General features: G+C 36.7%; 1 protein-coding gene across 1 annotated transcript in view; it reads right to left on the bottom strand.

The window, feature by feature from the left end:
* si:ch211-243j20.2 (uridine-cytidine kinase-like 1) overlaps positions 1-11440 on the bottom strand; it is a 30331-nt gene extending 18891 nt beyond the window's left edge. The window contains exons 1-4 of the mRNA XM_057822945.1: positions 11311-11440; positions 6751-6950; positions 4365-4471; positions 4079-4249 (exon numbers count right to left, since the gene is read on the bottom strand). Coding sequence (XP_057678928.1) covers positions 4079-4249; positions 4365-4471; positions 6751-6950; positions 11311-11405 — 573 coding nt within the window. The 5' untranslated portion in view covers positions 11406-11440. The remainder of the gene's footprint in view (positions 1-4078; positions 4250-4364; positions 4472-6750; positions 6951-11310) is intronic.
* Positions 11441-12204: the final 764 nt, after the last annotated feature.

Raw genomic sequence — 12204 nt, 5'->3', positions numbered from 1 at the left:
ACAAGCACAGCCAAACTTAACAACAAATGAAAAATTTCAAGGCTGAAAATATTGGAGAAGGGGGTAAACCTATGGAGGTAGATTTGTGTCTTTATTATTCAATCCCAAAAAAAAAAGTTGCTTCGATCAAATAAAAAGTTGCTTCAATCAAAATATATATTTTCAATCGAAGAAAATGTCACTTCAATCAAAAAAAAATGTGTTTGAATGCAAAAATAAATTTGAAACTCAAAAAAATATATTTGAAAACTATTTTTCTTTGATTGAATTTTATTTTTTTGATTAAAGTCAAGTTTTTTTTAATTGAAACACCATTTTTGATTGAAGTCATGTAATTTTGCGTTTGGACCACATTTTGGCTAGGACATTTGTGTCTTTATTATTCAATCAAAAAATAAATTGCTTCAAACAAAAAAATATATATTTTCAAAAGAAAAATCACTTCAATCAAATTTTTTTTAAAAATCAATCGTAGAAAAAAAGGTTTGAATGTGAAAAAATATTTGAGACTCAGAAATTCGCATTTGAACACTATTTTTCATTCAAACTGTTTTCTTTGATTGAAGCAATCCTTTTTGTGTTTGAGCCATATTAGGGGTAGAACATTTGTGTCAAAATCATTCAATCGCAATAAAAGTTGCTTTAATCAAAAAACTATTTTTAATCAAAGAAAAAAATCATTTGCAAAAACTTTTTTTTTTTTATATATTTTTTATTTGAAATATATATATATATTTTTATTGAAGTGTCACTTTTTTTGAAAAGCAAAAAGTTTTAAACTCTTTTTTTTTTTTTTTTCAAAGTGGAAAAAGTTTTGAACACACTTTTTTTTTTGAAGAGGAAAAAGTTTTGAAGGCACTTTCTTTTTTTCGATTGAATCATTTTGACACAAAGATTCAACTTCAACGCTAGTTCCGGTGTGTTTGATTGGCAGGTGGCTACGCCAATGACATAAAAGTATGAAGCAAGCATAATGGCCACCAGGGCTCCATCCAGCCATCGGAGTCTGTTGGAGTCTAAGCCGAATATAGGGCACCGGTACGGGCGTGTGACATCGGCATTTCACCGGAGTACCCGCAACGGTACGGTGCCCTGTCGTGGCACACTGGTCGGACCCCGATATTACCCCCCAGGCGCGGAGGCCGGCTGTCGAGTGGACGCCCCGCGAATGACACGGCACTCATTCAAAGCTGAAGCGATGGGGCTGCCGGTGTGGACGCCGGCGACTCGGCGGTGTACTGCCCATTCGTCAGAACACCGGTAGTCCACTCGCTTACTGGGCAGGCTAGTGTCGGGCCACTCGCCGACCACTCCCGTACCGGCGCGTCGCGGACACTCCGGTTGGAACCAATTGCCAACCGTCACGTCAGGGCAGCGGGTGAAGTTCGCCGTGTTAAATCACATTAAGCAACAGGGCACCGTACTCCGGTGAAATGCCGATGTCACATGCCCGTATCGGTGCCCTATATTCGGCTTAGACTCCAACAGACTCCGATGGCTGGATGGAGCCCTGGTGGCCATTATGTTTGCTTCATACTTTTATGTCATTGGCGTAGCCACCTGCCAATCAAACACACCGGAACTAGTGTTGAAGTTGAATCTTTGTGTCAAAATGATTCAATCGAAAAAAAGCAAGTGCCTTCAAAACTTTTTCCTCTTCAAAAAAAAAAGTGTGTTCAAAACTTTTTCCACTTTGAAAAAAAAAAAAGAGTTTAAAACTTTTTGCTTTTCAAAAAAAGTGACACTTCAATAAAAAAAAATATATATATATTTCAAATAAAAAATATATTAAAAAAAAAAAAAGTTTTTGCAAATGATTTTTTTCTTTGATTAAAAATAGTTTTTTGATTAAAGCAACTTTTCTTGCGATTGAATGATTTTGACACAAATGTCCTACCCCTAATATGGCTCAAACACAAAAAGGATTGCTTCAATCAAAGAAAACAGTTTGAATGAAAAATAGTGTTCAAATGCGAATTTCTGAGTCTCAAATATTTTTTCACATTCAAACGTTTTTTTCTACGATTAATTTAAAAAAAAAATTGATTGAAGTGATTTTTCTTTTGATAATATATATTTTTTTGTTTGAAGCAATTTATTTTTTGATTGAATAATAAAGACACAAATGTCCTAGCCAAAATGTGGTCCAAACGCAAAATTACATGACTTCAATCAAAAATGGTTTTCAATCAAAAAAAAAACTTGACTTTAATCAAAAAAATAAAATTCAATCAAAGAAAAATAGTTTTCAAATATATTTTTTTGAGTTTCAAATTTATTTTTGCATTCAAACACATTTTTTTTGATTGAAGTGACGTTTTCTTCGATTGAAAATATATATTTTGATTGAAGCAACTTTTTATTTGATCGAAGCAACTTTTTTTTGGATTGAATAATAAAGACACAAATCTACCTCCATATAAACCTCAGTTCATACGCATACTGTACAGGAGGAGATTTCTCTCAAAGCAGCTTCCTACTCGAGTTCGGGAAATTCTCTGATTAATGTTATGCTAACTCTGATGCAGGTCGAACTTTTAGTAACAAAAATAGTGGTGTGTTCCCCACCTCCACAACATTTTTACATTACTCACAGAGGCTGCTGCTGCTGGCGGAAAAAAAACTTTTAACTTTTAACATTTCTCGTCTACGAAGGGGGCGGAGGAGGCGGCATGTTGTATTTGTGTCGGGGTGGGGGTTCAAGTCATTCATCAGCCAATCAAACGTGCATTTGAGGGGAAAAAAAAAATAGACTGGCACATTCAGCAAGGGGTTAATGTAAGTCCGAAGATAATGAAAGTAATTCACTTAATAACGGTCGTGTCAATTCTATCCTTACAACATATGGGAAGACAATCTAAATGGCCTATACCATTGAAATCATTATATAATGCAAATAAGGTTGCTTAAAAGTTGGTGGGGACAATTTGAGCATCCTGAAAAGTTGCTAGTGTTATGTCCCTACAGTCCCTATTAGGGTTGTTCCAATCATGTTTTTTTGCTCCCGATCCGATCCCGATCGTTTTAGTTTGAGTATCTGACCATCCCGATATTTCCCGATCCGATTGCTTTTTTTTTTTACTCCCGATTCAATTCCAATCATTCCCGATAATTTTTCCCGATCATATACATTTTGGCAATGCATTAAGAAAAAAAATGAATAAAACGAATATATACATTCAAAATACAGTACATAAGTACTGTATTAGTTTATTATGACAATAAATCCTCAAGATGGCATTTACATTGTTAACATTCTTTCTGTGAGAGGGATCCACGGATAGAAAGACTTGTAATTCTTAAAGGATGAATGTGACTTTGTATATTGTGACTAAATATTGCCATCCAGTGTATTTGTTGAGCTTTCAGTAAATGATACTGCAGCCATTTAACTTCAACACAAATGCATGATGGGAAGTGCAACCATTTACTGTGCGTCGAGGCACCAATTGATATATTTTCTCTGCGTTGGGAAAGAACATAGGGTGTTAAGAAATGATCAACTACTTCCTTTCTTCCCCACATTGCCTTCCACGTTAAATGTAATTGCTGAGAGAGGTATTGTAAGGCTTTAGCCACATAAAAAATGGTTCTAAAGGCTGTCAAACTTCTCTCTACTCATTATACGCTGCCTTTTAGCGCTATCTATAAGTAAAACGGTGTCTTTATAGATTGTACGCGACAATCAGTGAGTGGGTCGTGCAGCGCATGCGTTAATTTTTTAACGTGATTAATTAAAAAAGATTAATTACCGCCGTTAAGGCAATAAATTTGATAGCCTGACTTTAAGCCAAAACTACTCTGGATGAGTGTAAGACATTTTGTCTGTAACGGTAAATACAATTAGAAAACGATTTAAAAAAAATATATATTTTTTTTTTTTTTTTTAAAAAGGCATGTCCGATATTTTTTGCCGATTCCGATACTTTGAAAATGACGTGTTCGGACCCGAACGATCGGCACATTTTTAGTCCTTATGCAAATGTACACCCTTGCTTTGATCAATAATTTGTGCTCGATTCTATTATTGTCTTTTTTGTATTCAATTCTTAAACTCCCACTACACATGGCAACTTACCCATTCTTTGCGTCTTAGGTGTGTTGCGAAGTCATACACAGGAACTTTAATTCTTTTCCCTTTCTTCAACTTTCTCAGGACGTTGACCAACAACTCAAAGTCGAATGCATCGGGATGGTCAAAGTTGTACTCGTTCTTCGCTGCTAGCTCCTGCTCTTCTTTGTTCAGTCCCTATTAAAAACAAACAAAATAAACAGCGATCGTAACAATGATTTATTTACTTTGGCCTTATTTATATAAATAGTAAAAATATGGTATGATGTAGACTTTTTCTTCATTTTAGTACCTTGTAAAAGGAGTCCATAGACAGCAAAACCACCCAGGGAACATCGAGTGCCTCAATGATCTTATTGGCTACTGTTGTTTTGCCTGAAGCGCTTCCCCCACACAGTCCTTTAGGAAGTTAAATGGAAATAAGGTCACTAACTCAAAGGCTGCCATTGACGAAAACTGTTTTTAACTGCCGCATTGTTGTAAACATTTTGGCTGTCTTCAAGTTTATACAGTTTTTATTGGTATATTTTGAGTTTTGCGCGCACAATGTTCATTGAGACCATTTCTGGACTCATAAAAATGAAACTCAAAACGATGATGCACAAAAACACTCTAAAAGCTCATTAAAACTAGCAGACTGCAAAAAAAGAACAGTCAAATGTAATAAAAACTCCTTATTATTATCTGAAGTTAACCCTTTCCGAGACAGTGGACATTTGTTTAAAAGTTATCCTTAGCTTAACTTACTGCCAGCCCAGGTCACAGAGTATGTGTTGTAGGGGTGTGACAATGTATCGGAAAAGGGGATTTTTCACGATACTCTGTAGCCCAAAAGGTTAGCAATATGCTCCCACCAATAATCAATATATCATTCTAAAAAGGTGTCACTGTTTAAATAAAAAAAAGGAATCAACTGGTTACTACCAAAATTTTACATTAAAGTGTCTACACATCCAATTCATTCTGATTAGATTGGACGTCCAGCACCGTCAATGGCACTAAAACCTAGATGTAACCCCAGATCATGATTTTGTCACCACCAAACTTCACTGTTTTGTGGCAAAAGGTGATTTTTCAGATGAATCTTCCATTGAATTACATCATAGTCGCCGCAAATATTACAGGAGACCTACTAGAGCCCGCGTGGATCCGATATTCACTCAGAAAACAGTGAAGTTTGGTGGTTACATCATTACGAAAATCATGGTCTGGGGTTACATTCAGTATGGGGGTGTGCGAGAGATCTGCAGGCTGGAAGGCAACATAAATAGTCTGAAATATCAACAAATCTTAGCTGCCTCTTACATTCCTAACCATAAAAAGGGACAAATTCTGCAGCAGGATGGTGCTCCATCACATACTTCAATCTCTACCTCAAAGTTCCTCAAGGCAAAGAAGATCAAGATCCTCCAGGAGTGGCCAGCCCAGTAGCCAGACATGAACAGGATGAAAGAGGAAGCATGGAAGACGAAACCAAAGAATGTTGATGAACTCATGATGAACTGGGAGGCATGCAAGACTGCTTTCTTTGATGTTCCTGATGACCTCATCAATAAATTGTATGAATCCTTGCCGAACTCTATGAAAGTCATACAAAATATTAAATTTGGATCTCACAGCACCACTACTTAATTTGCTTATGTTATGTAACATATTTTTGTATTTGAAGTACATTTTTTGTTCAATTTTCACACTACTTTCTGTAGGTGTCAAAACTTTTGTCTTGCCAAAATTTGACCTTTATGTCTTCATTAAATGATAAATCTTTTTTCAGTGAAACAAATATATTTTTGTACATTCAACATCATTTGGGAGGGTATTAGTTTTCATACAAGCCATTACTGAAACCAAATGAATAATTAAAAGTCAGATTATTAGCAATTGTTTCTACAAAATGGATAAGCGACTAGACTTTTGTCAGGGACTGTAGATTTTTAAATTAATGGCAATATTTTATGTGTTTCTAATGACATATTTTTGTAAAAGAGAACAACTGTGGCTTACTACAGCTTACAAGTCTAAGTCCGAGGTTCCCTTTATGGCATTTAAGGTCACTTCCTGTCTCAAGTCCTTTTCAGTAACCCAAAATCAACAGGAAATGACCTGTAAATGCCCTGAATCGGCAGGAAGTGACAGAAAATAAACAGGAAATGACGCGAAATGCTCCAAAATGAACTCATTGCCTGGCATTGGCTGCCACTGACTGCCTTAGACGTCCATAACGTTTGAAGTGGGAGGGTTGGCAGTTCATTCGCTGTCACCCTCCCAGTTCAAATGGATTGGACGTTTACTCATGATCAACTCACAGCAGGAGAATAAAAAGAGCTTGGTTAAGGTTGCCTTCTTATCATTAAAAGCATTCAAAGACATAATTTTTATTCAATATCGTTTCAGAGAGTGAAAAATGAAAGGACAGTAGCGCGCTGTCGGTTGTTTTCCTCACTGATGAACACAGTAAAATATTCCCAGAAGCTGGGAAATGAACCGTACACACGTGCGTGTTGCTACTGCATTTAAACATATGGGCACAGCTTGAGGGGGAAAACACAAGAAGGCACGGGAGGTCACTATTGTACATTAGTTTATATTACGACTGCCACAAATGATACTATCATAGTCGATTAATCGCCAACAGCCAGTTGGAAAAGGTTTGAAAATTTCAATCACACCTCCCTTACCAATAACAAAGGCCTCCTTGAAAGTGGTCCCGGTGACGTTATACCAGGGGGGCCGACCAGCTGTATAGATGGTCCTCTTGTTGGTCCTCAGCAATGGGGGTTCCGTCTGCGACTGACTGGCAGTGCGTTTTTGGGGCGACAGCGACGGCGTCAGTGGGCAGCAACGAGGGATGCCGTCGAGGGAATCTTCTCCACTCCCGCTAAAGGTGGAACAAAACAAAAAATCAGAACGGTATTAACACACTATTTAAACATACCGATCTTCTCCACCGATGGCGTCTTGGAGTCAGTTAGCCACATTAGCCCGCTAACACTGGTTCGCAAATGTTCGTGGTCATTAGTATGAGCATATAACTGCACTTATTGAGTGTTTTTACACTTTCGAGTAGGGCTGCAGCTATCGAATATTTTAGTAATCGAGTAATCGACTGAAAATTCTATCGATTAATCGAGTAATCGGATAAAACAAATACATTTTTAGGTGAAGAGTACTTATAAATATACATGAGAAAACAAGACATTTCATCTAATCTTGAACCATTTTCAATCAATCAATGTCTTTATTTTCGATGCATATTGTTGAAAACAGCCAACAATTGCATCTCAGATGTAACTAGAACAAAAAAAAAAGACTAATTCACTGCTTTCACTCAAAAAACCTTTAGACCTTATTAAAAAAAATATATATATATATATATATATATATATATATATATACACACACCTAAAAATGCCTTTACGCTTGATAACACACATCACATAAAAGTTAGGATTTTTTCCCCACGTGTTTCAATTGAATTTCTATTTGTGTCAAGCCATTTTTAAGTTCTAGTTAAGTTTTAAGTTAGTCTAAATTGTAAGTCCTGATAGGATTTTGAGTTTTTGCAGTGTTCAAAATAAATGTATGATACAGGCTGTATTGGAGCACATTAGGGACTAGTGCTACTTGGTGTTTTATCCAGCAATGACTACTGAGCTAAAATTGATAGTTGGCATTATTGAGTTTTTATTTTACATCCTCATCACTCCACAACGCTATGTTATGTTAAAGCCTGTATGTAAGACACATTAGCCACGCATCGAAAGTGGTCATAATTAATAGAAACCTAGCCCTCCGCAGGGCTAACGTTACGTGAGCTAGTCACAGTAACGTTAATCTTATTTATTAGCGCTTTAGCGCTCTTTATTAGCGCTTTAGTGCTCTTTATTAGCACTTAGCACTCTACTGCTTTAAGATGGCGGCTGTTTACTAACGCTGCCCAGACGCGGCCGAGTCTGTCAATGCGCATCTAGTTCAACATACATGTGATCTCTATGAGACTCATCAGACGCTACCTGCTACCAACGAAGCATCGTGCGGGCTAGTATTTAGCAACGTCGGCGTCGTTTGTAGCGGCTGTCGGCTGCAGTAAGTTTTTTTTTTTTTTTTGCTTCTTCCTCTACGCACGTGACATCAGCGCGTTGTCCCGCATTAAAAGTAGTCCGAGCAAAACGTGATGCTTAGAGCTGTCAAAATAAACGATTACTCGAGGTGAATAAAATTACTCGGATCAGTTTTTAAACTCGAGTTGCTTGAGTATTCGTTTCAGCTCTACTTTCAAGATCCCAGAATAATGTTTACAATAGTAACGTCTGCCGTTATTTGCCACTTTAATATGGGAAGGAAATTTGTATTAGGGTTACATATTGTCACTCTATGGGAATGGAATGTACTGTTTTAACTTCAGTCAGATAATACCTGTTTAGTGAAAGCTCATATTTGGCGCACATTGAAACTGTTCCAACGTTAAGAGCTATTAACTCATTGGCTACCACTGACAGCGATAGACATCCATCTATTTGAAGTGGGAGCGTGGCAATTCGTTCCTTCGCTGCCATCCCTCCCACTTCAAATGGATTGGAGGTCTACACAAGATGAACTCGTTTAAAGGGTACCAACGATAGAAATGTGTAAAATTGAAACAAAAAAATAAACTCGTAGCTCGCCATTGTTGTTGACGTCCACAGTGTCACTCTTTAATTATGTAATGTAGTGATTTAAATACACCACAAGGTGTCAATGGCGAGTTTTAAATTAATTAGAGATCAAGACAATGAGTGCATTCTGTCCCTCGACTGACGCCGTAGTTCCTTGTTAACTGTTGGTCTATTGTTCTTTACATTCATTTAAATGTTGTCTTCACAACGCTGATAATGGCTCCAAGCATCATAGTTTGTATGTTGTGACTAAATATTGCCATCCAGTGTATTTTTTGAGCTAAACGAGTTGCTGAAATACTAATAATCGCGTTATTTGGTATCTCTGTGTGATTTCTCTGAAAGCTTTCATGATGGTAAAGCACTCAGCATAAAGTATAATCCAACAGTAAAGCCTATATATGATATGAAAGTTTAATGGCCACAGCTATTTTTCTGTATGTGTTTGCTTTATTCTGCCATCATAAAATCTTAAATGTTTCATTAGCATCAGAGCAATACAGCTTTAATCTGGTTGTGTCTGTGTGGGGGGTGCATGTATTAAAAAATGTTCTGGGAAAAAAAAAAAAAAAAATGAAACCTTGACGTAAACACTTGTGTTGGATAATTATGTCACAGCAGCCATTACCAATAAGTTGTCTGAAGTGTACTGTTAAAGCATCAAGTCATTTGTGTAAGAATGACATGTTTGCACATTTGTCATATTGATAATGTTGTACCTTTTTCAAGTCATACAAGCTGTTATAAATGTTCACACTAGAATTCTTATTATTTACAAGATTTTTTAATACTTAATGTTTAGAATGCATGTGCAATTGTTAAATTGAAAGCTGGTAAATAAATTTAACGAGAAACGGTTAATTTGTATTCCATGCATTGATTCAAATTTTCAAATTATATAACAGTCCGCTTGGGCGAATTTATCGTCATTTATCGTTATCGAGGTAAATCTGCTCAATTTATCGTTATGCGTACTTAAGGCCAAACTATCTCCATAATAATTCTGGAATAAGTTGGATCACACAATAGATTACCGTGAAGATCTGCAAACTGTTTTGACATCAAACACTCTCCTGCTCTCGTCACTAGAGCAGGGGAGTGCTGTCACTAGCGAACTTGACACATGAATGCTACTCGACTCATTTGCGTCTTTCGCTTTTGCTGTACTTGTACATGTTCAAATTGGAAGGGCTGAACCAAGGACATGTTAATGCAGTTAAAGAGTGACACAGTGGAATGGCCATGTGACTTCACCGCCCCGCAAAGTCAACAACAATGGCGACCTACTAGTTAAATAATTTTACAAATTTTATTCAAACGAAAACATTAAGAGGGGTTTTAATATCAAATTACTATAACTCATACTAACATTTATCTTTTAAGAACTACATGTCTTTCTATCCGTGGTACCATTTAATTATTTATGAAAAAAGCCACAAGATAGGATGTCTATAATTGTTCACAGAATAAGTCAAAATTTTCATTGCTTGCTGCCATCAGATATGCCTAATGTGCTCACAACGACCCCACACTGCTTTTACAGGCATTTTTGTCAATGGAGCAACGTCAGACTTCACAAAGATTTGAATTTTATTTTTAAAATGTATTATTTGGACTTAAAATGACCTTTTATAAGTAAAGAAAAAAGTTAAATAAATTGAAAACTTTGTGAAATCTGCTGCCGCTTGTTTCTATGGAGGCAGGACACAGAGCCCAATCACTCAAGGATCTCCGCGTTATGAAAAACCTCCACAGCGGTTTTGATGTTGGTGCGCTTGAGGGAGAGGGCGGTGGGAAAGCAAGGGCCGACCCTCTCCAGGATTACGCAACGACGCCTGAAAAGCAGCTGAAGGGTGGGGCCGCAACTCGCATGAGTAAGGCTGTCATCACTTGGCAGAGTGTGAGATATTTGGGACTTTTTGTTCTGTGATGCTATCAGTTAGAGGTCAGCAATTATTGAATATGAAATGGAGAGGGGTAAACAAAAAGCATCATTGTGGCACATAATTCATAAATTGGCATTTCTGATTAAAAAATTTTTTTTAAAAATGACACTCAATTAAAAAAAAAAAAAACTCATGAAAATGACAATATTTTTTAATGAAAATTAACAGCAAATGTAAAAAAAAAAAAATTAACAATACTGTATTGATAAAAAAGACAAACATTTTATATATGAATATGGATGACCTAACAACTCAAATCCATCAATTATTTCTGTGACAAATAAAAACTAGTCATATCGATGAAAAATAACCAAACACTGATTATACTGACTGAAAACACAAAATTGGCCTAAACTGACCCAAAAACATGGATTTAAAAAAAAGAGGAAAAAAAATCCAGTGGTGCCTTGAGATACGAATAGTTTGACTCCCGATTTTTTCAAGTAATGAGCCATTGATAATTGACATCTATTCTTTTCGTAGTGACGTAATTCTTTGTGTCTCGTTGTAGTTCTCCCCAGCCAGCTAACCGCGTTAGCCTGCTAGCTCCCCTTTATCTAGCCCGCCGTTCCCGCCTCAATTTGGTCGCTACAGACAATTATACACACAAAAAATGTCTCCCACGCGTGCCGTCTACCTGTCGGAGCGGGACATGATTCTGTCGTTGCCCTTGACGCCTTCGCAGGGAAGAGGCAGCTCGTCAGGCTCAGTCTCACTCGACGTGGAGCTCATGTTGATGTCTGCCCGGAAGGCGCGGAACCCAAACACGGGTGACGTAAGGACGTCTGAATACGTTAGGCGGGAGAGTATTTCAAGCGTCGTGGGAATTTTAAGTGACAAATAAGGGTTGTGACTATACGTACGGAAACATGCGTTTCCATTTCTAGACTAATTAATACATATAACCTCGATTATAGGTCAGACTAATTCATACATATAAAATCGATTATGTGTCGCATAAGTAAACATGACTCTAGAATGTAGATTTAACAAGTAATTACTATTTAATTTTCAAATGTACAATATCCACTTGTTGCAGTGAAAGCACCACTAACTCACGCTTCGTGTTGCGTTCAATTACACTAAATTTAGTACAGTACGTACGTGTATTTTTTTTTATCATTAAGAATTGACTATATATAGAATAAAAAAGCTGATTTTATCTATGCATTCTTTCTCAGAGCAAAAACATTGCTATAAAAGTGACAAGATTGTGATACTACACTTCATAGAAACATTTATAAAATGTCAAAACACCGAAATATTATTTTAGGCTATCTTACAATAGTTACCTTTATTCCTTTATTCACTGCTTTATCTTCTGTACTGCTTATCCTCACGAGGGTTGCAGGCGTGCTGGAGCCTATCCCAGCTAACTATATGGGCAGGAGGCACGGTACACCCGGAATGTAATAATAATGTGTAAATAATATAAAATATAACGTTTTTCTATCACTGAAAAAATGTAATATAGAGTAAAATATAGACATAATTTATCCTATAGCACCTGCGCCTTAAAGGGTGCTTTAAC

The sequence above is a fragment of the Corythoichthys intestinalis genome, chromosome 19 (assembly GCF_030265065.1).
Source record: "Corythoichthys intestinalis isolate RoL2023-P3 chromosome 19, ASM3026506v1, whole genome shotgun sequence".
Classification (NCBI taxonomy): Eukaryota; Metazoa; Chordata; class Actinopteri; order Syngnathiformes; family Syngnathidae; genus Corythoichthys; species Corythoichthys intestinalis.
This window is presented reverse-complemented; position numbering and strand designations above follow the sequence as displayed.